We start from the raw sequence: 24,232 nt of genomic DNA on the forward strand, positions 1-24,232 counted from the left end.
TGGTCGCCATGTTGAAACATGTCTNGCTGTAGTGCTGGTGGCAATCCGGGAGGGTTGTCGAAAAGTCCTTCAAAAGGGAGCCTCTTTGGCTGACAGTGACTCAAGTGCGATACGGCTCGAACGGGTGGCTCGTCCAGGGGAACGAATTGCGACGACACCTCAGACGGCGGAACAGGCACACACGCTGCGGGGGGAGGGGCTGCAATGGAAAGCCATTCATCGCTTTCTGCCGGGATGTGGAGGATCCAGACTGACATCAGATTGTTTCCGGCAGGCGGCTTCTTACGGCAAAATACAACAAATTTCCGGCAGGCAATACATAATGTATGGGGGGAAAGACCCGCGCTGCGTAACGATCAATTGACCTAAGGAATTTGGGAACCCCTCCGTCCGCAAAGTGGGAGGAGCAGTTCCCACCGAGATTGACATCGATCCGACCTTGACATTAACCCGGCCAGCTTTGGAAGCTATCTGAATGTCGCAAAGGTTTTCCGCCTGTCTGCAACCATGTTGGCGGCACCGTGGTTATGTCGGAGTTGCGCCCATTCGTTAAGGCGCTCGGGTGTCTTCGTCTCTCTTCAGCTTCGCAAAGCTAGCACAGGTGTGTACGCAGCATCCCAAGTGGAAGCATTTTTTCCTCCAGATTCTGATCGCAAGCCGTGGAATCCAATCTGCCGAGGGACACCTTCTGACGCGTCTCTTGTTGAAGCCAGCCAACCACTCGCAGGACTCCCACCTGTCCTCCTCGACCGAGCGCGAAAACTAGCCGCTGAGCACAAGCAATTGACGAAGCAACTCGAGAGCGAGTACGAGCCTACAGCCGCGAAGCGCGCCGGCGAAATCTCAAAAGTTGTCGCTGCCCTACAAGAGCTGGACAAGGCCAAGTCAGCACTGGATGAGCTCAATGGACTTCTGGAGTCAGACGACGCCGAGCTACGCCAGCTTGCTAACGACGATCTCGATGCAACCAAAAAGCACCTGGAAACTCTGGGGCTCAATCTTTCAGCAACCCTGACACCGAAGCACCCGTTTGCAGACATGCCATGTTTGATAGAACTCCATCCTGGGCCAGGAGGCACTGAAGGGCGCCACTTCGCCGACACCCTTTTCCGCATGTACCAGAAATATTGCGAGAACAAGGGATATTCTGCGCGGGTGATCTCGTACCAGGAAGCCGAAGACCGTACGCCAGGCTTGGACGGTGAGGTTCCCATCTCGGAAGCCATCCTCGAAGTAACAGATCCCGGCGCCTTCGCAGCGTTCCGCGGAGAGGCGGGTATGCACCGCGTGCAACGTATTCCTGCGACCGAGAAGCAGGGACGCACTCACACAAGTGCAGTGGCAGTTTGGGTTTTGCCATCATTCCCCGAAAACAGCACCGATGCCGAGAACGACTTCAACAACCCGGAAAGTGACTTCTACGTTGATCCGACAGAAGTCAAATCAGAGAAGATGCGCGCGAGCGGTGCCGGCGGTCAGCACGTCAACAAGACAGAATCTGCTATTCGGCTGACCCATATCCCGACCGGTATCCAGGTCAGCATGCAAGATTCGCGATCGCAACAGCAGAACAGAGAAAGGGCTTGGCGCTTGCTGCGTTCGAGGATTGCGTCGCTAAGGCGAGAACAGAGAGAGGCGCAGGCAAAGGACCTGAGAGACAGTGTGCTGTCTCAATCACAGATGTCGCGCGGTGATAAGATCAGGACGTATAACTACCAGCAGGACCGGTGTACAGATCATCGGAGTGGGCTGGATGTCCACAATCTCCCCAATGTCTTACAAGGCGGGGAGGTGTTGGACAAAGTCATCAACAGCGTGCAATCATGGCTAACAGCCATGGATATCCGAAACCTCATCGCTCAGGAAGAGGCGCAGGCTAGAGGAGCGGTGGGAGGATCTGATAAAAAGAAAAAAGGCGGAAAGTAAGGCCGAGTTCGGGGCGCATCTGAAGACGTCATACTCACCGCGCGCTACAAATACCAGCCACACACACATACATACACACACACAGGAGCCTGTGAATTTGTGTATGGCGGGTTTCTCTTTTTCCATCTTTTTTTTTCGTGTAAAATACCCCTTCGCAACCAAACCACGGCTGGTCAGAATACCGACTCTATTCGATCGGGTTGGATCCCTTCGCGCAGTACCGCCTGGTCAAGCTTGATTTGCGCGGCGTCAACCCTCGTTGGAACACTTACCAGCCCGGGAGCATAACCATCTTCATCAAGGGTCCAGGAACCTCGACACGGCACCGCGAGTTTGTACGATCGGCACCGTTGACAAAATTGAGCGAGCGATGGACAGGGGCCGGAGCAGACGTTTTCCGTTGACCAATCATTGCCCCAGACTTGTAAGTGACCTGCCATATTGGGATGGTGGCGGCCGTTGTGGACCGCCGCCGTGCAGTGTGCAGCATGCCCGGCGCTTCCTGAGCGTGGGGAACATTTCCATGGACGGACAAAGATTCATTCTATCGCAAGTCGCAAGTGAAACGCTGAAGTTGCATTCTGCCATTGAGATGACCCGAGAGACGGAGGAAAACCAGATAGTCATCCCCCTGTCGCCAACTGCCGACGGAAACACAGCGAACCGATCGATAAACGACCCGGGATTCGGAACCGTAGGTTTTCGATCTTTTGACTTCTTTTCTGTCCTAATGTAATTCTGCGCGAAATTCAGTCGACTTCGCCATCGTCTGGGACCGTCCGGGACCGTCCGCATCTGCTCTGGAGAAGTGAGTCTTTCTTTGCTCCAATGTTCCGTGTCCCTTGCCTGCGCCGCGGGACGGAGCTATGGTATTCCAAAGAATATTGGGGATGAGGTAACGTACTTCATGTACTTACCAGGGATTGATGCGTACTCGATGACTCCAACAAAATGTGTGTGCTTCGTATTGGCTGATATCTCGGCAGCCCGGCTTTTTCATCGGGAGGTTGACGCAGTTCATTTCATCCTGGGCTGCCATTATCACCAACATTGCATTTCTTCAATAGTATGGCCGTCTCATCAACGTAGGCTTTCCATATCTTCTCTCTCCCTCCCTCGACTCGTTGATTCCAAGGTATGATGACGAAAATGCCCACTACCACACGGCGCACGTAACCCACCCCTCCCAAGATGCTGCACCAACGACACAATCAAACCTGCTGTGCAAGTCCGAGATCAGATGGTGCTACTTACTGGTCTGGTCCTGTCAACTTTTCTGTCTGACATGCGTGCCACTGTCTGCATGCCCATCCTACCTCAGTCGTGCCTCGCGACCAACAGCCTGGCTTTGAATTGCTTATATCCCAACATTTACAGAAATGGTGGTATCTCCATTTCCAGGACGGGTAGGTACTTCGGTATAGAGGAGAGGACGGGAACAGGATACACCGTGGGATTACAAGCAAACGTTGTGCGTGACAGACCGGGACCAACCACCCTTCCAAGCCTCATCCTCCTGTGACTTGTCCTCCCAACAGCGTTGATGCTTGAGGGATACCATGGACAGAGCTGGAAAGTGCAAAAAACCCATTGGACCTTTTGCTCCTCATTCTTTCTGTCATAACAGCATCATCAAATACCAGAGGGACCAAAAAAAAGTGTCATCGGTTAAGCCTCTCGATATCCGAACCGTGAAAGCTCACAGTAGCACCGACAAGAATGGAGGCGGTCTCGGAAGAAGGCTATTATTTGCCATGTCAGCGCGGAAGCTAGGCAGGGCGGAGTGGAACTCCAGCCTCAGATCACTTCCCTTTTCTGTTTAAACTAGGTGAAATTCTGATCTACACACACCATCCCTCGTCGATTCCCAAGACTATCGTTGCTTCCGTTGGGAACTTCAGGAACGAAGTAACTCAAAAGGAGGAAGCTCTGTTCTTGCCGGTCTAGTACTTCATGGTGAAACGCCCCCCCTCCCTGCCTCACTTGTAAAACCTCTGGATTTTTTCTTTTTCTTATCACCACCATCCTTCACCCTCTTCTTTATACTGCACGTGCCTCTTTCTCAGTTGTTGCTCGAAAGAAGCTGTCAGCACAAGATGCGTCTGACTGCACTAGTCTCGTCGCTACTCTTAGCGACAACTGCTACCGCTGGCGGTCCTAGCTTTGGCCAGGCTGAGAAGAAGTACCTAGAACATGTTGCCAACAGACTCAAGAACCACGCTGCGAAGGTCGAGGCTGCCCCGGCCGTCGAGCGTGATGTTGCTAAAGTTCAAGAACCCAAATTCCTGAATGACAACACCACAAGTGAGTTTTGATTCACTTTGAACGCAGCTCTACTCATCAACTGACATGCATGAACGCAGGGTTTGCCGTCGACGGGAAGAACATTCCTGATGTTGACTTTGATGTGGGAGAGTCCTATGCTGGCACCTTGCCCATCAGCCAGGACCCCGAGGAGAAGAGCGAGCTTTTCTGGTGGTTCTTCCCATCTACGAACCCCGCTGCTAAGAAGGAGATCCTGATATGGCTCAACGGTGGTGTAAGTTCACCCTTATCAAGCCCCCAATATGAATACATCCGCCTAACAAACTATACTTCCATAGCCCGGCTGCTCCTCACTGGAAGGTTTCCTCCAAGAAAACGGCCCGTTCCTCTGGCAGTATGGCACTTATAAGCCCGTCAAGAACCCCTGGAGCTGGCACACCCTGACCAACGTCATCTGGGTCGAGCAGCCCGTCGGCACCGGCTTCTCTACCGGCAACGTCACAGCCACTAGCGAGGAGGATGTCGCCGCTCAGTTCATGGGTTTCTGGAAGAACTTCATCGACACCTTTGCCATGCAGGGCTACAAGGTGTACATCACCGGCGAATCCTATGCCGGCCTCTACTGCCCCTACATCGCCTCCGCCTTCCTCGACGCCAATGACAAGACCTACTACGACATGTCCGGCCTGATGATCTACGACCCCGTAATCTCGTGGGACGAAGTCGCCGAGCAGGTCCCTGTCGTCCAGTTCACCGAGTACTGGTCGGGACTCTTCCCCTTCAACGACACCTTCCGGGCGCACATCAAGTCGGTCGACGCCAAATGCGGCTATTCCGACTTCGTCTCGCAGTACCTGGTGTATCCGCCTAAGGGCCTACAGCCCTCCAAGCTGCCCGGTACCGATAAGACCGGCACCACGCGCGACGAATGCTGGGGACTGTTCTACGAGATCTTCGACGCCATTTTGCTGTTGAACCCGTGCTTCAACATCTACCAGGTGGCCACCACCTGTCCCCTGCTGTGGGACGTGCTTGGGTTCCCGGGATCGATGGGGTACCTGCCCGAGGGTGCCAAGGTGTATTTTGACCGAGACGACGTCAAGAAGGCAGTCCACGCCCCTGAGACCGTCAAGTGGTCCAGTTGCTCGGAGCAGAACGTGTTCGTGGGCGGACGTGACCGGTCGGAGCCGTCGAGCTTCCATGCCTTGCCGCATGTCATCGATGCGACCAAGAACGTGATCATCGGCCACGGCGCGCTGGATATGGTCCTGATCGCCAACGGCACCCTCCTGGGCATCCAAAACATGACTTGGGGCGGCAAGCTCGGGTTCCAGAACAAGCCCGACCAACCGTTTTATGTGCCGTACAACACCATGACGGACCTGTCGACGCTGGCGGCCGGCGGCGTGTTCGGATCCATGGGCAGCGAGCGAGGCTTGACCTGGGTACAGATCGACATGTCGGGCCACATGGTGCCGCAGTATGCGCCGTCGGCGGCATACAGGCAGCTAGAGTTCTTGCTGGGCAGAGTCAACTGCTTGAACTGCACGGTCCCGTTCACGACGAACCCGGATGCGCCGCAGAGCCAGCAGCCTTTGGGCGAGGGGACGGCGCCTCAGAGCTGGAGTCAGTTCCCGGGTAAGACGGGAAAACAGCATGGAGGTGGAAGAGGCAGGTTCGTCAGGTGAAGGGGGCGTAATGGTGATGAAGGTTATGATGGATGAAGTGTTTCGATACCAGTCGGCGAATGAGGAGAGATTCAAAACGATCAAAATTTTTCTCTATGTTGCGCTGGAAACCGGTCAGCACGTTGTGGAAACGGAACTTTGCCAGAAAACAAGATTGATAAGAAATGCTGAACCGTAATGCATCACGCTTGTGTTGTAACGTCGTCAACGTCTTCATCATGTCTCCTTTTCGATTTCCTTTCGCACGATCAGTTCTTAGCCTTCCGTCAAGACCTATACGATATACATACACAATACACATCAGTGAGACATTCATTGTTAAAACCGTTTCTTTTCCATAACCAATACCAACACAGAGAGAGTGGAATAAAATAACACATAGGGTACACGCAGTCCCCTCATTCAGTTGGCTGACGCCGTAGTTGCTGGCCCCCTCCTTCACAAACTTCAAGAATGGGTACGCGGGTATATGCTCGCGTGTGAGCGTGTCGTGAGGATGACTTCCCTCATCGTATGCGACCCAGTGACAACACAGAACCTTACACCAACGCCATGCTAAAATCAACGACATATGTTGTAGTGTACAACGCGACACCAAGAAAGACAGCGCACAGAGATTGTGGCCTAACTCGTCTTGCGGTGCCGTGGAAAAAATGCGTCTTTCGTCCGCGTACTTCCACCGGACTTCCTTGCCCAGATTGAGCAGAGGACAGGGTCGGATGCGTCTCGGTGATACCCAATGATGGACAAAGACGGTGGCAAGGGCAAGTAAACATATCATAAGCTTTGGCAAAGGCCCCGGAGCACGACCGAAGGCCTAGATGGTCATTATAGCCCTAGCTCGGTAATTCGTTCAAGCCTTCTCCATGTTGCGTTCCCGTGCCATCTTTCTGAGCTCCAGGACGCCCATGATGCCCGACTGGCGAAGTCGCTCGAGAATCAGCTTCATTCCCTCTCGGCTCTTGCCAAGTTGGTCTTGGGTCTTCTTCGACGCCAGGCTCTCGATGCTTCGTTGAATACCATGGGCGCCAAGCCGAGAAAAGAAGCCGCCCTTCTCTTGTTCAACTTCATGTGCGTGCAAGTGACCCAACTTGTCGCGAATGCGCTCCCCAAAGCGAGATCGAAAGACCACCGTCGTGGCAACGTCGGTCGTATTTCCATTCTCATTAGTGCTCGTTGGGATCGTATAGATCTGCTTCTCCACCACCGACAGAACGCCGGCAAAGTTCAGGTTCCGGCTCTCGGTCGACATCCAGCCCTCCTTCATGTCCACAACGCTGGTCTCCATGATATAGGACGCCTTCTCGGTCGTGGCACCGCCCGTAATGCTAGTGGGGAGCATCTTCATGATAGCAGGCGGCATACGCGACTTTTTGAGGTGGATGCGAGTCGTGTGCAGACGGCCGGTGGCCGGGTCGACATGCGATGAAAGGGTGTCGGTGCTCATGACATGCTGAGAAAAGGGATTGAGCTGCGGGGAGCAGTACCGGAGGAAGAAGGCGAGCGTGACGGTCGGGAAAGGATGGCTATAGGTATGGTTGGTAGTGTGCGTGAGAACCATTTTGACCGAGGAAGAGGGTGAAGGATCGTTGCTATTGCCGTATGGAAGATTTCGGTACGTATCGACTTGTCCAGCAATGGGACTATGAAGCGCTCGAGTTTCGGATGACTGGTTCCTAGGGCTGGATGTGTATAGAAAGCACGGTTCGAAGCTAGGTAGGCTCGGGCGGATGGCCGACTCCAGATAGAATTGGTAAATAGCAGTGGCTTGCCGAAACGTGGGGAGTCTGGAATGAAGTCACTGGAGGTGGCGATGTTGTAATCGTGCACGTTGTCGGGACGAATCGTGTGTAGTTATCTGTGAGAAGCGCAGCTCACGATCGCTGGTAAAGAGGTTTTGACATTGGAACGGAGCACGGCCACAGAAAGCTGTCAAATCCTCTTTTCCCAATTGCCGTGGTGCGATGATGGTAGTCTGAAGTTTTAGTACAGAGGTGCTGTAGGCTGTGGTAGGTAGGTAAGGTAGGAAAGTTGGGGAAGGAGGAGCAAAGATGGTTGACGCGGGGCCGGCAGGATTTGTAAACTTGGGAAAAAAGGTACCTGTACTTAGTACCAAGCCAGAGCCGAGAGCGACGGAAAAGCGATGATGAAAGTGACCCGACGACGAACCGACGGGATGGGCCGATGGAGGAGCCACACTCCCGCGGCTAGGTACTAAGTGTAGTTCTAGTGTACCTACAGGGCAGGTAGGTAGGTACGACTGGACCCGATAAATACCGGTACGCTATGCTAACAGGCACCGCTTTTCCACTTTGCGGGAAAGGACTTTACTGTAGCGGCTCTGCAAGTGCAGGGGAAGTGGAAATGGAAATGGAAGCAAGGTGCCCGCTGGGTTCTGTACCTAGAGGTACCTCTAGTGTTCGTAGATGCAGAGTGGAGAATCGTGAAAAGTGTTCTGTCGTGCAGCAGTGCTACAACAATCTCAGAGTCGGGTGGCCAAAGCTGGACGTATAAACAAAGAAAGAGAAAAGAGCCACAGATAAAATGAGGGGACTGTGCAACTCTGACGATCGTGGGCTCATTTTCTTCGAATGATCCAACGATATCGTCGAGCGTCTGGCCATTCTCCTCGCGAGTGTGTAACACGGAACCAAGCTCCCACTGCTCGCTTTTTAACGCAAGAAACATCGTCATCATCATCATCATGCAATCCTCTCCACCTAGCGCAAGCAGCTCCTGCAGCAATGCAATGCGCACTGCACCCTGCGATAACCCGGCCTGAACGTCCTCAATCGTGATATCGAAGGCGAACTGAAGAAAGAACAAACTGGAAAACCAGAGGTAATTTCAAACCCTGAGTGTGTGGTCATACCGACATACTTTCACCGATTTAGTATGGGTGAGTATCATCAAATGTTTGGTACCTTTGCTTCCTTGGGCTTCTGCTGGTGGTGTTTTCCACTGCCAGTCACTGCCAAGCAGTCTTCGGCTGGCCGTCAGTGCCGGGGTGCTTGGCTTAGTCATTTCAAAGAATACATTAGTGTAGGGCACGGGCGCAACTTGAAAAGTGGGGAGGCACCCGTGTCTCGCTTCCTTCAAACGTCCGATGGGCTTTCCACACTACCTACACTTGCTCACTTGCCTGCAATGCACAGGCTGCTTAGTCATTGTATCCGTCCATTCAATAGGCGCCAGCGTATGACATTCCATTCCCATTTCAGCTGCCCCGAACCCTCCCGTTCATTTCTTCCTCTAGCAAAACTTTCAATCTGCGACACCACGGCGAATCAATCAGTTGGCCATCACAACTGTATCGGCCGACTTTCTATTTATCGATTCTTTTCTTCTCCCAGCGTCGCCGCGTCGCTCACCATTCGCGACAGGCTTGCTGCGATCCTTTTACCATTCCATCAGCGCACCGAACGACAACCGACGATCTGAGCCGAACGTGACTTGCGACGCTTCACGATACTACAGCGAAAACCGACACATTATCAATCCAACCAACGCGTGACGGCGTCCCATCATTCTGCCATCAATCAAATATCACCAGTCCGCTCTCATTTTGCTTCTGCTTCGCATACTGACAAATTTCGAAACTCGATATTTTCTGGCTATTGGCTCGCTGGGCTGGCCTGGAAGGTGATCTGAGTCTCTGGCTGTGGCGCAATTGATTTGATATTTGGGACGGGATACAAGTGCGAGTCTTCCAACAGTACCATCCATCCCCCTTGAACGGGTTGTTGCAGTCTCGCTGGGTCTTTGTACTTTCCTTCTCTTTATCTGTCACTTTGTGTCTCTTCCTACGAGTACATTCAGAATTGACTCAGTCTAACTTCTGCAAATCCAAGAGCAAGAAAAACAGAGGAACAAGGAAACGAGCCTAATATTTTTGTTGAAAGGGGAGAAATTCGCTACCAGCTGAGACATTGCAGAAATCTTTCTACAAGCCCCAGCCCCCAACTCGTATCATACGTCAACATCGTTTAGGAGAGTCTTCTAATAGTACAGTGTTTGCCTTGGGCGCGGCGTCACTTCTGGATCCTGTTTGGCATCCCAGTTGCGCAACCTATGACCATTGCCTCTACAGTCAACATCGCATCAAGCTGAACCCATCATGGAGTCCTCAGTCTTCTTCAAATTCAAGTCTAACAAAGAGCCCACCCGTGTGGAGTTCGACGGAACTGGCATATCCGTCTTCGAACTGAAACGTGAAATCATCCTGAAAAGTGCGCTCGGCGATGGCACTGATTTCGACCTCATTATCGCTGCCGACGAGGGCATGAAGGAAGGTGAGTACCACCCAAGTGGGATTCAGAATGACTATGCCCAGAACGCTGACACGGGTCCAGTTTACGATGATGATACAACCATTATTCCACGATCAACCACGGTCATTGCTCGCCGCATGCCCGCCAAGATACAGGGTAGGGGAGGAGCTGCTCGCTATGTCTCGGGCAAAATGCCCGTACACGCTAAGAACTCATCGCGCAAAGAACAGCCGATCGTCAAGGCCTTGGCTAAGCCAGTCGCCAATCCAGTCGTGCAGCTTAACAGTGCCATGACTGAGGAAGAGAAGATGGCAGCTGTCTTCCAAGCTCAGACCGAGAATTTCACCGCGAGGGAGGAGGAGATGGCTACGTACGTACACTTTCCATCGCTTTAGATAACCACCAAATGTGTTGATACTAACTTGGATGTTTAGGCAGCAATATGTTGCTAAGTCTGGCCCCAAGAAACCTGCCAACGTCCCTGACCATGACCCTCCGCAGGGATACATTTGCTACAGGTGTGGCGAGAAGGGTCACTGGATCCAACTGTGCCCAACTAACGACAACCCCGACTATGACAACCGGCCCCGCGTGAAGCGGACTACCGGCATTCCCAAATCCTTCCTCAAGACAGTAGACAAAGCAACGGCCCTAGGCCAGACTGGGGACGGTGACGAAACCAAGACCCCGTCTGGCATCATGGTCAATGCCGACGGAGAGTTCGTCATTGCCGAGCCTGACAAGGCTTCATGGGAACAGTTTCAGGCTAAGGCCAAGTCGAATTCTGCAGCCCAAAAGGCTACTCCTGAGGGAGATAAGGAGATTCAGGAGCGTGGGCTGGAGTGCCCCATCGACCACAAGTTGTTCATAGACCCAATGAAGACACCGTGTTGTGAGAAGACGTATTGCAATGATTGCATTACCAACGCCCTCATTGAGAGCGACTTCATTTGCCCTGGCTGCAAGTCCGATGGCATACTTATCGATGACTTGAAGGCGGATGAGGAGGCAGTTGAGAAGATCAAGGCTTTCCTTGCAGAAAAGAATAGTAAGGCGAAAGAAGGGTCTCAAAGCCCTGGCAGTCCCAACAGCCCGACAGCCGCAAAGTCTCCGACATCTACCGACGCCCCTGCCGTCCAAACCACTACTGAGGAAACCAAGCCAAAATCAGAATCCCCGACTCCGACAGATACTGCACCATCTGCATCGCAGCAAGCCTCGCAGCAACAGACATTACAAGCGTCAAGTGCAGCATCGATGCAATCCGGCTCCACCGGCCAGACAACGCCACCAACACAGGCTAACCAGGAAGAGCGAAGTCAGCAAGTTTCGAAGAAGCGCCCTGCCGAACATGCCCTGGAGAACCCCAAGATCCCAAAGGCGCCCAAGGCCATGCAGCAGAAGGCCCAACAAACCCAGCAGCAAGCCATGATGGAGCAAATGATGGGCGGAATGCCCGGTATGCCTGGCATGAATGGCATGAATGCTATGAACTGCATGCCGCAAATGTTCCCGGCCATGCCCATGATGGGTAACTTTGGAGGTATGGGAATGCCCAACATGAACATGGGCATGATGAACCACATGATGAATCCGATGTTGGCCGGCGGGATGGGACCTGGCTTCCCACCCATGAACGGCGGGATGGGACCAGGTGGTTTCCCCGGTGGCCCCGGCGGAATGCCCAATGGCAACAATCCCGGAATGTGGAACAATGGCGGCATGGGCATGAATGGCCACGGCGGCGTTCCGAACGGTCCTAACATGGGTGGCACCATGCGAGCAGGTGGTGGCAGAATGAACGTCATGAATCAAGCAGCCGGCATGGGCATGCATAATGGTGGCGGCTATCAAGGCCAGCAGCACCAATTCAAGAATTTCTCTCACCAGCCCGCTGACGATGACGATGCCTACTTCAGGAAACCCGTCAACCCGCACCGTCACCAGAACCGCCAAAGGCGGGTCCGGCCGAGTGATTACCGGGAGCTGTAAGGGATGCCATAGGTACCCATGGTTCTAAAGCAGGAACAAGACAAGCAGCAAAGAAAACAAAAACACCCGGCATGATAGTCATCAGCACAGTCCCCGGCTTCGAATTTTACTCACACCACAACACAATACCCTATACGTGGTACATATTACAACCACCCAAACTGCATACACAACCACATGCATGTCATTTGAGGAGGGAAACGCGGCAACATCAAGCAGAAATACTCAACGAAAATACCCAGATGAGGAAGCCACGAGACATGGATGGCCGAAGGAACGGCCAGCCAGTATTTATTCGCACTCACTTTTTTGATTTCCTGATTTTCTGAGAGCATTACAGGCGTTTTTTTTGTTTTTGTTTTTGCTTTTCTGGACTTGATCTCGAAACTATCACGGAAGGACTGGATGGGTGGGTGGGAGGTTGGCTGGCGGGCAGCATGGTCATGCAAAGGCACCGTGGGGCGTGAAAGGCGTATATATGTGATGGATGGATGGATGGATAGAAGGATATGATGGCATGCAAACGAAACATCTAGGGGAAGGGAAAATGACGGCAAATGATGGACGTTATGAAAAAAGAGAAGGACGGTTGCCTGGGGAAAGGGACTTGAGCGACAGCTGTTGCTCTCTTTCTTGATGATGGTTGGGATGATGGTTGGAGGGATCACGACAGCGGAGGAGAATGTCAGCATGAACCGACTCCCGCGCTTCCCTTATGCTTTCTCTAAATAGGCAATGGACGACATACGGACTTGACCTACCGTAATTCTTCCGCTTGCTTCGTCATTTATAGCTGCCTGATTTTGCTGCATGTGTTACTCGGTCTAGATTGCTTTCGAGGGCTAGTAGGAATTATAACAGAAATAGTTTTTATCTTCTTTATCGATACTTGCCTCTCTGATGTTCTGTGTGTACGGTGTTGCATTTCCAAATATGGCTTGAAGTGAATTAACCCTCGGCGTAGGGACTAGATCCAAAAGCATCTCCCCATGATGGCTTCAGTTCTCTGGTTATGGACCAGGCAAAAATGACGGGAAAGTTCTTGAATTATCATTATCACACCTTTTATATTACCATGCCTCCTATTGTGGCGGCACAAACGGCTTAACCAACATTTCGCTAAACTTCTCCAGTTTCTCCTTACCACGGACCTCCTCCACGAGCAGCGGCATCTTGACAACGTTGAACTCGTCGTACAGCTCCTCGATCTGATCCAGGTACTTCTTTTGCATCTTCCTGCGGGCCGTGCACTGCTCGCAGTCTGACCCGGGCTTGGGAAACAGGAGCTGGTTGACCACGATGCTGTGGGTGTCGATCCCATAGCTGGCCAGCTCCTGGATCATGCGCTCCGTCTCGTACAGCGACAGGAATTCGGGGATGCACACGCACACGAACGTGGTCAGGCGCTCATCCTTGAACTGTGTGTTCACCTCTGAAATGGTGGCCCGCAATGTCTCGAGCTTCTCCATCATCTCGTTCAGGTTCTGGCCGTTGGGCAGCGTGCCGTTGGAGCCAAGGAAGCCGTTGAGCAAGGGGCCGTATTGCGAAGACAGCTGCGAGACCTTGGCCAGAGCCTTCTCGAGGACCGAGGGAAACTGCAGGAAGCGCAGCGTGTGGCCGGTCGGCGCCGTGTCGAAGATGATGGTCTCGTACGAGAGCGACTTGACTTGCTTGAGGACTTCGGCGAAGGACATGGCTTCATCGATACCGGGAATCTATGGCAGACTCAAGAGTCAGCATGTGTCATCCATCTAGCGCCTGATTATGTCACGCAATGCGCAAGGGATCCAAGGTCAACAACGTACCGCAAACGCCAAATCCTGCATCATGCCGCCCACACCACCCATATCACCAGCACCCTCATTCTCGCCCTGGCCGGCCAGGAGATCCTGGATGCTACCGTTGGGGTCAATCTCCATAGCGCTCAGGTTGTCGAAACCATCAATCAGACGCGCCTCCTTGCCAAACTTTTGGCTAAAGGCATCACTGAGATTGTGGGCGGGGTCGGTCGAGATGAGCAAGACCGAACGGCGGACCTTGGCCAGCTGGATGGCCAGACTGCACGACGTTGTCGTCTTGCCGACACCACCCTTGCCGCCGACGAAAATCCAGCGCAGCGAGCGCTGGTCGAGAATCGACTGGAGCGTGGGCTCCATGTGGTCGTCGTCGGCATTTATGACTGCGGTAGACATGATGATTGATGTTGGAGCTTGGCACTTTGCGCTTTTGGTATTACGATGATGGTTGTTGTTTCGGAAGAGGTTAGATATGGCGTTCCACCGAACGGGTCGAGGTGAACTGCGCAGGTGTGCTGTTGTGTCAGGGGCGCCCGAACGAACGGAGGAGTGAGGTCTGGAATCAGTTCGAATCGCAAAGTCGACCTCCTTTTGGGACGCGATGTCGGGTTCAGTTGGGGTCACCACACCTCATCCCTCGTCCCCTCCAGTGAGAAGGGACAACGTCACTGGCCGTTGGTGGGGTAGCTGCCCTGTATCTCTGGCGCTAGGGACGGGCAGGCGCCCCTGTGCCTTATCGTAGAAATCTAGCGCACAGGTACATAGCGCTTCTCCTCACTGATACAGCAGCAGCGTTCATGGGTGTGTAAACAAACCCCTGAATAGGGCAGAAGTTGATCTTCGTTCCCTTAGCAATTCAGCTTCTCGCAGAGGACCCGAGGGAACGCGTGGTTATCCGGCCCTAGAAGGTGGAGAACCATTTAAACGTGAACAGTACACATCTTACTTCTTCTCCTTCTCGGGTGCGGATAGCATTGTGATGTGCCGCAAAATGACCACAAGGATCGCCAAGGTAAGCATCAGCATGGCAGACGCGATACATAGACCCCTTGCTACCTCACAGGAAGACACGCCTACCTATCTCTGACCAAGCTCACCGGCTCCGGAAGCTATATCTGGGACCAGAACACTATGAAGTAGGTACATGGTTTCAACGCCAATGGATAACTTGTGAAGATGTTCATGCATGTAGGCTTGAACAGATATGGAATTTTGTCCAGATGAATTCCTGTCATGTACAAATTAGTAAGCTACGGAGATCAAAAAGGGCCCAGCGCCGTTAAGGTCATGTTCTCACTTTGCGGGGTATTCCTTAGTCCGGGAGGAGGTTCACCCATCACGCTTTGTTCCGTCCTTCTTATAGCCGTTCCGCGGTACACAATATCCTGGACGTCTAGATGTAAAACTGCAGGCTCAAAATCCCCGGCGTGACAGCCAATACAATGCAGGAGACAAGACTGAATGGTTGATCCAGTACCTCAAACGGTCTCCGTCCCCGCATTCGTCCTGATCCGGAAAAGAGTTTCGGAGGCACATCCGAAGGCCATGCGCACTATATAGATGGGCACCACTGCAATGCGCGTCCCCTTGTTTGAGCCTCAATTACTTTTAGACGATCAGCCAGAACCAGAAAGGCTCGAGCCTCGCGCGCCCTCATTTGCCGTGGCCCACCGGCTGTGCGCTATTCTGACCGCCGTGGCATCGATGCCCTTGGTGGGTGGGCAGCGCTAAGTAACAGGGATGAAGCCGTTGAGCTTCCAAACTGCAGGCCTAATATTGCCATTCATGGTTGAGGAGACAGTCCAGCCTTGACAAAACCCGCTACCGTGACTTTTTTTTTCTTTTTTCTCTTCCACCCAGAGTAATAAAATCTGACCTGTCTTTGGGACGACACTATCCTCTTACTGAGTCTTATACTACCTCACAGCTCACGATATCGGAATCCCGGACCAAAGTCTCGTTTCACGGCAGCAGCGAGGCAACACCTACGTCTACTCAGCAGACCGTGAACCAAATCCACCGAGCGACTACAGTGCAGAAGAGACAACAGGATACCTCTACCGATCTCAGCCATCACTTTGTGAAGTTCACGGCATCTACGGGCATCTGGAGGCATCAGTGTCACACTACCACTCACTCACTGGCTGACATTGAGATCCACGCAGCACGGTCCAGCCAAATACTCTGGGGAAGGGTAGGGTGTCGTCTTGTAGACAAACTTCAGCTCCGAGCCGACACCTTTGTTGTTAACTGAGCGGCAACTGCTAGCGAGAAGGAAGACGCGAGAGACAAGGTTCCTGCTCCTACACTCAGGATGGTGGACCGCAAGCCTTCGGAAGCTGCGCCGACCACGAGCGGAAGACAGTCTCATGCGATTCCTGCAGCATCATTCCGTGCGTGCGCCACCTTTTCGTTTTACCTACCAGCTTATCTCTTGAACTACATCACATGTTTTCCAGCCTTGGTACCAATCTTTCCATCACGAACTATACTTATTTGTCTCGAATCCTGTTCTTTTGCTACACCTTCTCCCAACAAGTCATGATTCCGTATAACTGCTAGAAACGGGCCGCGAGTCTGACCTGTAATGGACCAACCAGCAACCCATAACTCGCCGAGGACATGGCTCATAACGTCTGCGCTCACGCCACTCGCTATCCGGTTGATACGTCAGCTCCTGGCGCACGGCGACTACATAGTCGCCTGCCTACCACCACAGGAGATTGAGCACGAAGACCGCAGTGCCGAATTCCGTGAGCTCATCAACGAATGTAAGAGCAACCGCAAAGATCGTGAGGGATGGAAGGACCGGATCCGCCCCATCCGGTGTGATAGCCGCGTCATGGGCCAGTGCGGCGCTGCCGTCGCCGAAGCCGTCCAAATATTCGGGAGGATTGACATTATGCTGTGTTGTAGAGCTGAAGGTAAGTGGATCGCGAACATAGCTACATGTCCAGACGATGGATGACCCGCTAATTCTTGTTGTGTTTCTATAGCCGTTGTGGGGACGGTTGAGGAACTATCAACCAACCCTGCGACGCAGAACCTGGTGAGGGACCAGTTCGAGACTGTCTACTTCTCGCAGGTGAACTTTATCAAGGCTGCCTTACCGCAGCTCAGAGCGCAACACACAGGCCATATCATGGTTCTGACCAGCATTGGTGGCCACATTGGGACACCAGGCATGTCCTTTTACACAGCTGCCGTCTGGGCACTCGAGGGCTTCTGTGACTCGCTTGCATATGAGATTGCGCCCTTCAACATCAAGATGACGATTGTGCAGCCCAATAAGGAAATCCTAAGCCTAACCAACAAGCTCATATTCTCGCCGCCACTACCCCAGTACGAGGCCGACCTGAATCCGGCTCCGAATATTCGGGATGTCCTGTCCACCGTGCTGAACTCGAACCCGGACACGTACATTGAGCAAAGCGAAGACGAGATACAGTTCCGCTACCCGAAACTTCCGCCCGCCACCTTGGACAAGCTGGTCATGGAGACGGTGCATGCCTTGACAGCCATTGGCGGACACGAGAACCCGCCGGCAAGGCATATCGTTGGGTTCGAAGGTGCGATTGCCGTCAAAGAAAAGCTGAAGACGGTGACGGAGGAGCTGGAAGACTTTGTTGAAGTCAGTCTGGCCGTGGATATCTTTGACAGCGAGCTCACGGCCGAGGCAAGGAAGGGTAGGTCAGAAATGGAGGATACACAAGGCATGGGAGTGGGAGAGATTCCATCGAGTGCGGGAATGGGTGGCTTTCCTGGTATGGGACCAATGTCATGATAGCGTTGGGCTCTTAAACTCTAAACTAAGGCGAAGTGTGATGGTAAAAAGCTAGGTAGTCAAGGTGGGAATAGAACATGATACTACCTATTTTCTCGCTTCTATGAGTCAAGAACGTGGATACTATTCCGTCTTGATTCCAAGAACTTCTGGTCAGTATGGGTAGCTTGGAAGGAAATATCACGAGGCTTTCTGCGATTTCTATAAACAGGAGTTGGTATTTTTGTTGCCGTGAGGGATACCGTTACCCGGAGGTGCTTCCGGACCTTTGCTGGGCTTTTGCTCCACTTCTCGGCCGGGGCAGGGAGAGACGGCCGGAATGATCCCCAGAAGGAAAGGCGGGGGAATTGAAGCGCTGGAGCTGCCCGTTCAAAGCTTGGGCCGCCTCAACACAGTATACCTACAGTCCCTGCCACAAATAAACGCCCCGTTGTTTTTTTCCCCGCAAAAAAAGCCAAAACTCAACCTGATCACTCCGAGATACTTTCTCCAAAGAAAGCTTAATAGTTAATGTACTATTAAATATGAAAAAGAAATAGCGTAGTTTAAGACTAGTAAGAGTTTTATTTCCTTTGCATTCTTTATAGTTATGCAATCGAGATGCAAAGTTGGAGTCGAGTGGGTGAGAAAATTATAGTGGACTTATAGCGCACTTTAGTGGATGAAAATCCGAGTTGGTTTTGCGGTTTGACTTTACACCAGAATTTTGCAGCCATCTTATCTTTTACTAAAAGTAGCTATCAAGATGAAGGATTTCTAGTAAAGAACTATTCATCTTGATTTTAGTATGCTTAGATACCTATAGGTGGCTGAGTTATATAGTTATTAAGGTGGTGAGTTTTGGCCTTTTAAGGTGGAAAATAAAAAACGGAGCGTTTCTTTGTGGCACCCACTGTACTAGTGTCGGGTACCTCTACAGCGGGGAGCTGCCTGTATTCTAGCACCAAGCCCCTGCGCCGTCCGATCCAGTTCAACTGTTCAAGTGCCTGCCCAATCCCCCGGCCTCTAGGGGGGGGAGGGGCGCTCGGTCTATTCAACGATTCACCGAAGGAAGGGAACATTACCAGTCCAGGGCATACATGGAAGGACGGGGCTCGGTACCCGCTTGAAACAACCACGGCAGCTTTACCTACCTCTAGTCGTGTACATACCTCTACCTAGTCAGGTAGTTCTCACAGCTAAAGTACCTCTACCTACCTACCTCTAGTAGACAGCCCGTTTCTGCATCGCCAACACGTTCAGACGTAACCGACGACAGCCAGCAGGTGCGGAACAGCAAGGCAACCTCAAGGCAGGGCAACAAGGTAGCAGCACAGGTCGCGTTGCTTGCCCGATGCTTCGAAGCTCCTCTTGGACCCCGACATGTCCCTTCTCTCCATCTGAAGGAAGCTAGCGACGCAACCTCAACAGTAGCATCCCACCGCGTCCCCAAAGGCACAGGAATGACCTCGCTGAGACGACCATGACTCCGGATCCTTTCCTGCCCGTCGCGCCGGCGAGGGTCAAGACTTTGGTGTTGCCCATAGGAAGGATTAAGCGTGACCGCTTTGACACCTTTGTCAAGAGCTTGACCCCCGAGAATGTCGTCCAGCTGCGCGACGTCACCGCCGATGGACGTCCAAACAGAAGTAGGGATAGCACCCGCTTGTATCCAAGGTCCATGAGAGCTCTCGCTGACCCGCGTATCTGCCTCTCCTAGATATGTTCACCCCGCTGGCCTTCCCCGACGGTGCCATGTTCTATGATCTTATGACACACGTGCCACCCCCTTCGCACCTTGCGCTGGTGCCCTTCGACCTGTATCGCGAGCCGCTGGCCCTGCTTGCCATTGCCGATGGCTCCGAGATCAATAACGTTGTTCTTAGCAAGAGGCAATCTGGCGGCAGGACCGTCGCCGAAACAAACATACGCTCGTTAGATCAGGAGTTGGAAGACCTAAGGGACCGCTACCCCAGGATACTTGTTCACCAGGTACTGCTGTTCGACTATGTGCCTTCCGAAGAGAACCCAATACCAATCCCAGAAGGCATCGTTACAATCCCGCCACCCGAGCAGCATAAAAGAACTACCATGAAAACGGTCATGTGTGACATATCCTCGTTGATTCTCGCTGAGATGACCACCCTTGCCAAGTCATATGAGGGCATGACCTTTATCACCTCGCCCGGTCACGCTTCGACCGCGGAACAGATGTATGGGGGACAAGGGCCTGTAGGAGACCCTTCGAGGAGGAATTCCCAGTTTGCACTGCCAACCAACCGATCGGTCTCGGCAAGCGGACTTATTGATAGGGGCCACCAGGCGCGCATGTCCATGCCTCCTGTCCCTTTCAAAGGAGGCACTTTTGGTTCCAACCGTGCAGTTTCTGGCCAACCGGCAACACCGCCAAACGGAAGAAGCGGGCTATCTAACCCGCCTACGAATTTTGACGACATCACGGGAGACGAATCAGCTAGTCCTGAGAAGGCACTGCCTCCGCGTCCCGACCTTATGGATGTCTTCAGGACCCAGAGCCAGGACAGGGTGTCGGTCCAGGGATTTGGTTCGGGCGGATCGACCGACAAGAAATTACACAGGGGAAAGAGCAGGTTCCAGATCGTCTTGGGCTCGCTATATCTCCAGGCTGGTCGGTGGATTGACGCGCTCAGAGAGCTGACTGAGGGTGCAGCCGGGGCCAAATCGACTAATGATCACATTTGGCACGGCAAGGCCCTGGAGCTTTCTCTAATAGCACTGTTGCTGCTGGGTTGGGCAGGCATTGAATTTGACGTGCACCCCATCTTGCTACCCACTGCCGACAAAGGGACAGCGCTCGCGAACCAGATCCTGGAGGCTGAACAGAAAGATCCGAACCAACCGCGCTGGCTACGGAGATTACAGGTGTACATCCCAGAGCTGCTCGACCGTATCATCAGTCTCTACTCGAGGATAACAGCCGAAAATCTCCAACCGCTACCCATGTCTGAGACCATCATCCGTTTTTGCAGAATGCTCACGGCTCTGCATATTGCGGATGGGAAGCTCGACGAACGGTCTCTGGAGATGATGGTCCTTGGTACACCGCCGCCTAAGCGGTTGACCACGTCTCCTAGGTTTACTATCGTCCCAACCAGGACTCATATCCTATCGAATCTAATGAAGGCTTATCCGGGTTCTGCTTCTGAACTGTTGACTACCGCTGATCGGATAGTACTCCTCAGCGGTATTGCATCCGTATTGGGACTACTAGGTTTCCAGAGGAAGAAGGCTATGATCGTTAGGGATCTGGTGTCGGTTCTGATCGGCGGCCTGGTGGAAGCGCGCACCAGGGGAGCCGCGGATGTTGGGATTCATCCCGCAGCTGGGCTCGTAGGTCTTAATGGGCTCGGCGGAAATGGCCATGCTGGTGCTCTGGATCTAACCGAGAATGATATCGAGCAGGGTATCGGCCCCTTTCTCGGCCTCCTGCTCAGGTCGTACGGAGTGGTAACCGATGACCCGGGCTCGACGGCGTCTTTGGAAGGCCCGGCCACAAGGGACGACTCCGACGAAGCAGTAGTTGCAAGAATCTTGAAACAGTCCGATTTACGGAATTTCGGCATACGGGATATCAAGCTCAACATTCTGAGGACATGCGTCAGCTTCTCTGAAGCGCTTCCAGATTTTGCTGGCGTGTTGAAATACTCGAGCGACCTCCTACGGACGGCTGGAAGCGGTACCGCTCCTGGGCTGCGGCGCGAGGACGCTTACCCGGCAATTCATAGAGAAGACCAGATACGCTTCGCCACCAACATCTCGAAAACGTCTAATCTTGCCAAGCGTCTGGGTATGGATCATTTGGCGGCCGAGTATTGGGACGAGTTTCTTCTCAGGGGCGTTAAGCTCGAACCCTTGGCGACGACGCGAACACCGGTTTCGCATGCTCGGAGCGTGCTGCCAAATGCCGTGACGACGACGAGGACCTCGCAAGACGTCAATCCATTCATTTATAACCCTTTTCTAAAACAGCCAGACGCAGCAGCCGTCGAAAAGGTTCTGGTTGCTGGGGAGGCGGCAACATTCAAACTTACCTTTCAAAACACATTTGAAATGGATCTGGAGCTGGAGAGCATCCGTCTAGATACTGAAGGGGCCGAGTTCGAGTCTGCAGTTGAAAGCCTCGTCATAGGGCCTTATCGTACCCAAGTTCTCAGGATATCGGGAGTGCCGAAGGCTGCAGGGACCTTGAGGATTAAGGGTGCTATCATCAAAGTCAGGGGCTGCCGCGAAAGAAGGTTTCCTATTTTCATTGAGCAATGGGCTCCTGAGAAAGAACAAAAGGTTAAAGGCATCGGCCTCGCGGCACTTGATGTCCCCCCCGCAAAGCGTACACCTCCAACGCAGCGTCCTAAGCCAGAAAGCCTTGAGCTTAACGTCATTGCCGGACAACCAGTTGTCGTCGTCAAGTCTTCAACGCTCCCCCAGTCATCGGTTATGATCCTTGAAGGGGAGCGCCAAAAGTTCTCGGTCACGCTGCAAAACCTATCAACCACGACTCCAGTCGATTTCCTGCTGTTTTCCTTCCAAGATTCGACTCAGGAACCATTGCAAGCCGCAATGGCCAGCAGAGATGCCACTCTTGCTGAGCTCTATGAATATGAGCTCATCCTTGCCAAGAAGCAGGCTCTTCGTATACGCAAGGAAGGGAACCAGAAGAGGTACATTCCTCCTGGCGGCACAGCAACATTCGACTTTGAGATTCTCGGGAAACCAGGTCTTACACACGGCCTCATCCAGGTTGACTACGCTTGCTTAGGCGTGCCTCCTGACGAGCTAGAAGAGGAGAGGTTCTTTACTCGTCAGGTCTCGCTGGCACTTACCGTTACTGTCAATGCCAGTATTGAAATAGCCCGCATGGACGTCTTCCCACTGCACGGCAGCATCCCTGAGCCCCTCTGGCTACGGGCGGGTAGCAACAAGGAGAGCACGTCGGAACTGACCGCCGATACACATTGCCTGCTGATGTTGGATTTGCGCAATGCTTGGCCGAGTAATATGGTGATACAGCTCGAGTCAGAGGACGGAGCCAGGCTCGAGGAGCATATCCTTCCTGGAAACGTTAACAGAGTGATCTTCCCAATTAAAAGAGTCTACCTCGAGGACCCTTATGCGTCCATTCCTGTGTTGAACCCCTCTCGGCAGAGGCAGTTCATTGTCAGCTCAAAGCTTACGCCTGAGATGGAACGAGCCAACCGTGAGGCGTTCTGGTACAGGGAGAGAGTGCTAGACTCGCTCACGGGAACGTGGCGGACCGGGCCAGGAGGGGGAACCATTGCCGGCGGTAGGAGCGGAAGCATCGAGTTAAGGGCTATGAGGTTGACGAGCCGCATGATTGAGGCGGTAAAGGTGGATGAGATCGGGATCGAAATCTCCGTTCTGGATGCCTCCGCCTCGCCATCCTCCCCTGAAAAGCAAAAGCACAAATCACACGCAATCGCCAAGGTCGAGTCCTTTTTGCAGCTCCGCGTCGCTGTCACTAACCGCACAAACCAGCCCATCTATCCGCTCGTCCGCCTCATGCCGTCCCTATGCCACCGACCGCTCAACGTCGCGCTCGACTTCACCCGCAAGTTTGCCTGGAACGGCACTCTTCAGAAAGCACTACCTCTCTTGGCAGGTGGAGAGAGTGCCGAGGTTGTTATGGGCGTCACGGCATTGTGTAGAGGCGAGTTTGAGATCTCTGCGAGCGTGGAAGAGACGATGGTGTGGAGGCCGAGCGAGGAGGAAGAAGAGGAGAGGCGGAAGAGGAGGAGCGAGGTGGAGAAGATGCAAGATGCGGCGATGGGGATGGAGATTGCGGGCAGTAAAAGGGAGAGGAGGGTGTGGTGCTCTAGGAGGCCGGCTAGAGTTGTTGTGATCAGGAATGATATGGATGAGTAAGTCCTTCAAGCTGATGAGTCTTTCTGGCCACCAGGAAGGAAGGGAGGATATACTATGTAGGTAGATGTATCCATGCATGGCACAAGCGTTGACATTGGTTTCGGGCTGGGGTTAGTGGGAATGGCTCGGGCGGAAAGCATGAAAGTATGATATGAAGCTGTATGACACGTAGAGTAAACATTAATTGGCATATATCCATGAATGACTTTCCCTAGTAGTAGCATAGAGCTAATCACACGAGTTCTGATCTGCAGAACGACATGAAGTGCTATCATTGTGATGACGGAGATCAATATCATGCCAGGGTTAGGGTTCTGGCAATATGTACAAAACTCCCTGACGCTAAAGCCGCTCGCCACTGCGATTGACCGAATACGCTCGGTGGCCAAGGCTTTCGAGATTTTGTTAAACGAATGTCACCACTGACTCGCAAAAATCGGCGCAAAACTTTATTTTTCCCCTTTGCTCATGAAAGTGAGTTAGCCGGTGGACTCATGTGGGTGTAAGAAGGAACCTTGAGGGAAAAAGAGGAAAAAAGACGAAAAAAGAAGAAGAAAAAAAGGGTTCGATTTCGTTCCTGCAGCACACCCCTCATTCATTAATTTGTCCTAC

General features: G+C 52.8%; 6 protein-coding genes across 6 annotated transcripts; 5 read left to right on the plus strand and 1 right to left on the minus strand.

Moving 5' to 3' along the window:
- Window positions 1-507: 507 nt before the first annotated feature.
- On the plus strand, window positions 508-1,926 carry NEUTE1DRAFT_75781 (uncharacterized protein; the record flags this gene model as incomplete). Its single annotated transcript, XM_009849510.1, has 2 exons — window positions 508-601; window positions 728-1,926. The coding sequence occupies 2 exons, from the start codon at window positions 508-510 to the stop codon at window positions 1,924-1,926; spliced, it is 1,293 nt and encodes a 430-aa protein (XP_009847812.1).
- A 2,071-nt stretch (window positions 1,927-3,997) lies between these two features.
- Window positions 3,998-7,893, plus strand: NEUTE1DRAFT_57101 (uncharacterized protein; the record flags this gene model as incomplete). Its single annotated transcript, XM_009848971.1, has 3 exons — window positions 3,998-4,230; window positions 4,290-4,465; window positions 4,530-7,893. 3 exons carry the CDS (start codon window positions 4,023-4,025, stop codon window positions 5,877-5,879), a joined length of 1,734 nt encoding a protein of 577 aa, XP_009847273.1.
- Window positions 7,894-9,996: 2,103 nt separating this feature from the next.
- NEUTE1DRAFT_35711 (uncharacterized protein) lies at window positions 9,997-12,142 on the plus strand (the record flags this gene model as incomplete). Its single annotated transcript, XM_009848817.1, has 3 exons — window positions 9,997-10,171; window positions 10,232-10,520; window positions 10,585-12,142. 3 exons carry the CDS (start codon window positions 9,997-9,999, stop codon window positions 12,140-12,142), a joined length of 2,022 nt encoding a protein of 673 aa, XP_009847119.1.
- A 321-nt stretch (window positions 12,143-12,463) lies between these two features.
- On the plus strand, window positions 12,464-13,013 carry NEUTE1DRAFT_115776 (uncharacterized protein; the record flags this gene model as incomplete). Its single annotated transcript, XM_009849511.1, has 1 exon — window positions 12,464-13,013. One exon carries the CDS (start codon window positions 12,630-12,632, stop codon window positions 12,777-12,779), a length of 150 nt encoding a protein of 49 aa, XP_009847813.1.
- Window positions 13,014-13,170: 157 nt separating this feature from the next.
- On the minus strand, window positions 13,171-14,463 carry NEUTE1DRAFT_115777 (uncharacterized protein; the record flags this gene model as incomplete). Its single annotated transcript, XM_009849512.1, has 2 exons — window positions 13,171-13,857; window positions 13,948-14,463. The coding sequence occupies 2 exons, from the start codon at window positions 14,332-14,334 to the stop codon at window positions 13,225-13,227; spliced, it is 1,020 nt and encodes a 339-aa protein (XP_009847814.1).
- A 466-nt stretch (window positions 14,464-14,929) lies between these two features.
- NEUTE1DRAFT_143967 (uncharacterized protein) lies at window positions 14,930-23,633 on the plus strand (the record flags this gene model as incomplete). The annotated part of the gene is made up of 7 exons (XM_009849513.1): window positions 14,930-14,950; window positions 15,031-15,074; window positions 16,207-16,331; window positions 16,539-16,862; window positions 16,935-17,628; window positions 19,133-19,350; window positions 19,422-23,633. 7 exons carry the CDS (start codon window positions 14,930-14,932, stop codon window positions 23,618-23,620), a joined length of 5,625 nt encoding a protein of 1,874 aa, XP_009847815.1.
- Window positions 23,634-24,232: the final 599 nt, after the last annotated feature.

This window comes from Neurospora tetrasperma (assembly GCF_000213175.1).
Source record: "Neurospora tetrasperma FGSC 2508 unplaced genomic scaffold NEUTE1scaffold_1, whole genome shotgun sequence".
Classification (NCBI taxonomy): Eukaryota; Fungi; Ascomycota; class Sordariomycetes; order Sordariales; family Sordariaceae; genus Neurospora; species Neurospora tetrasperma.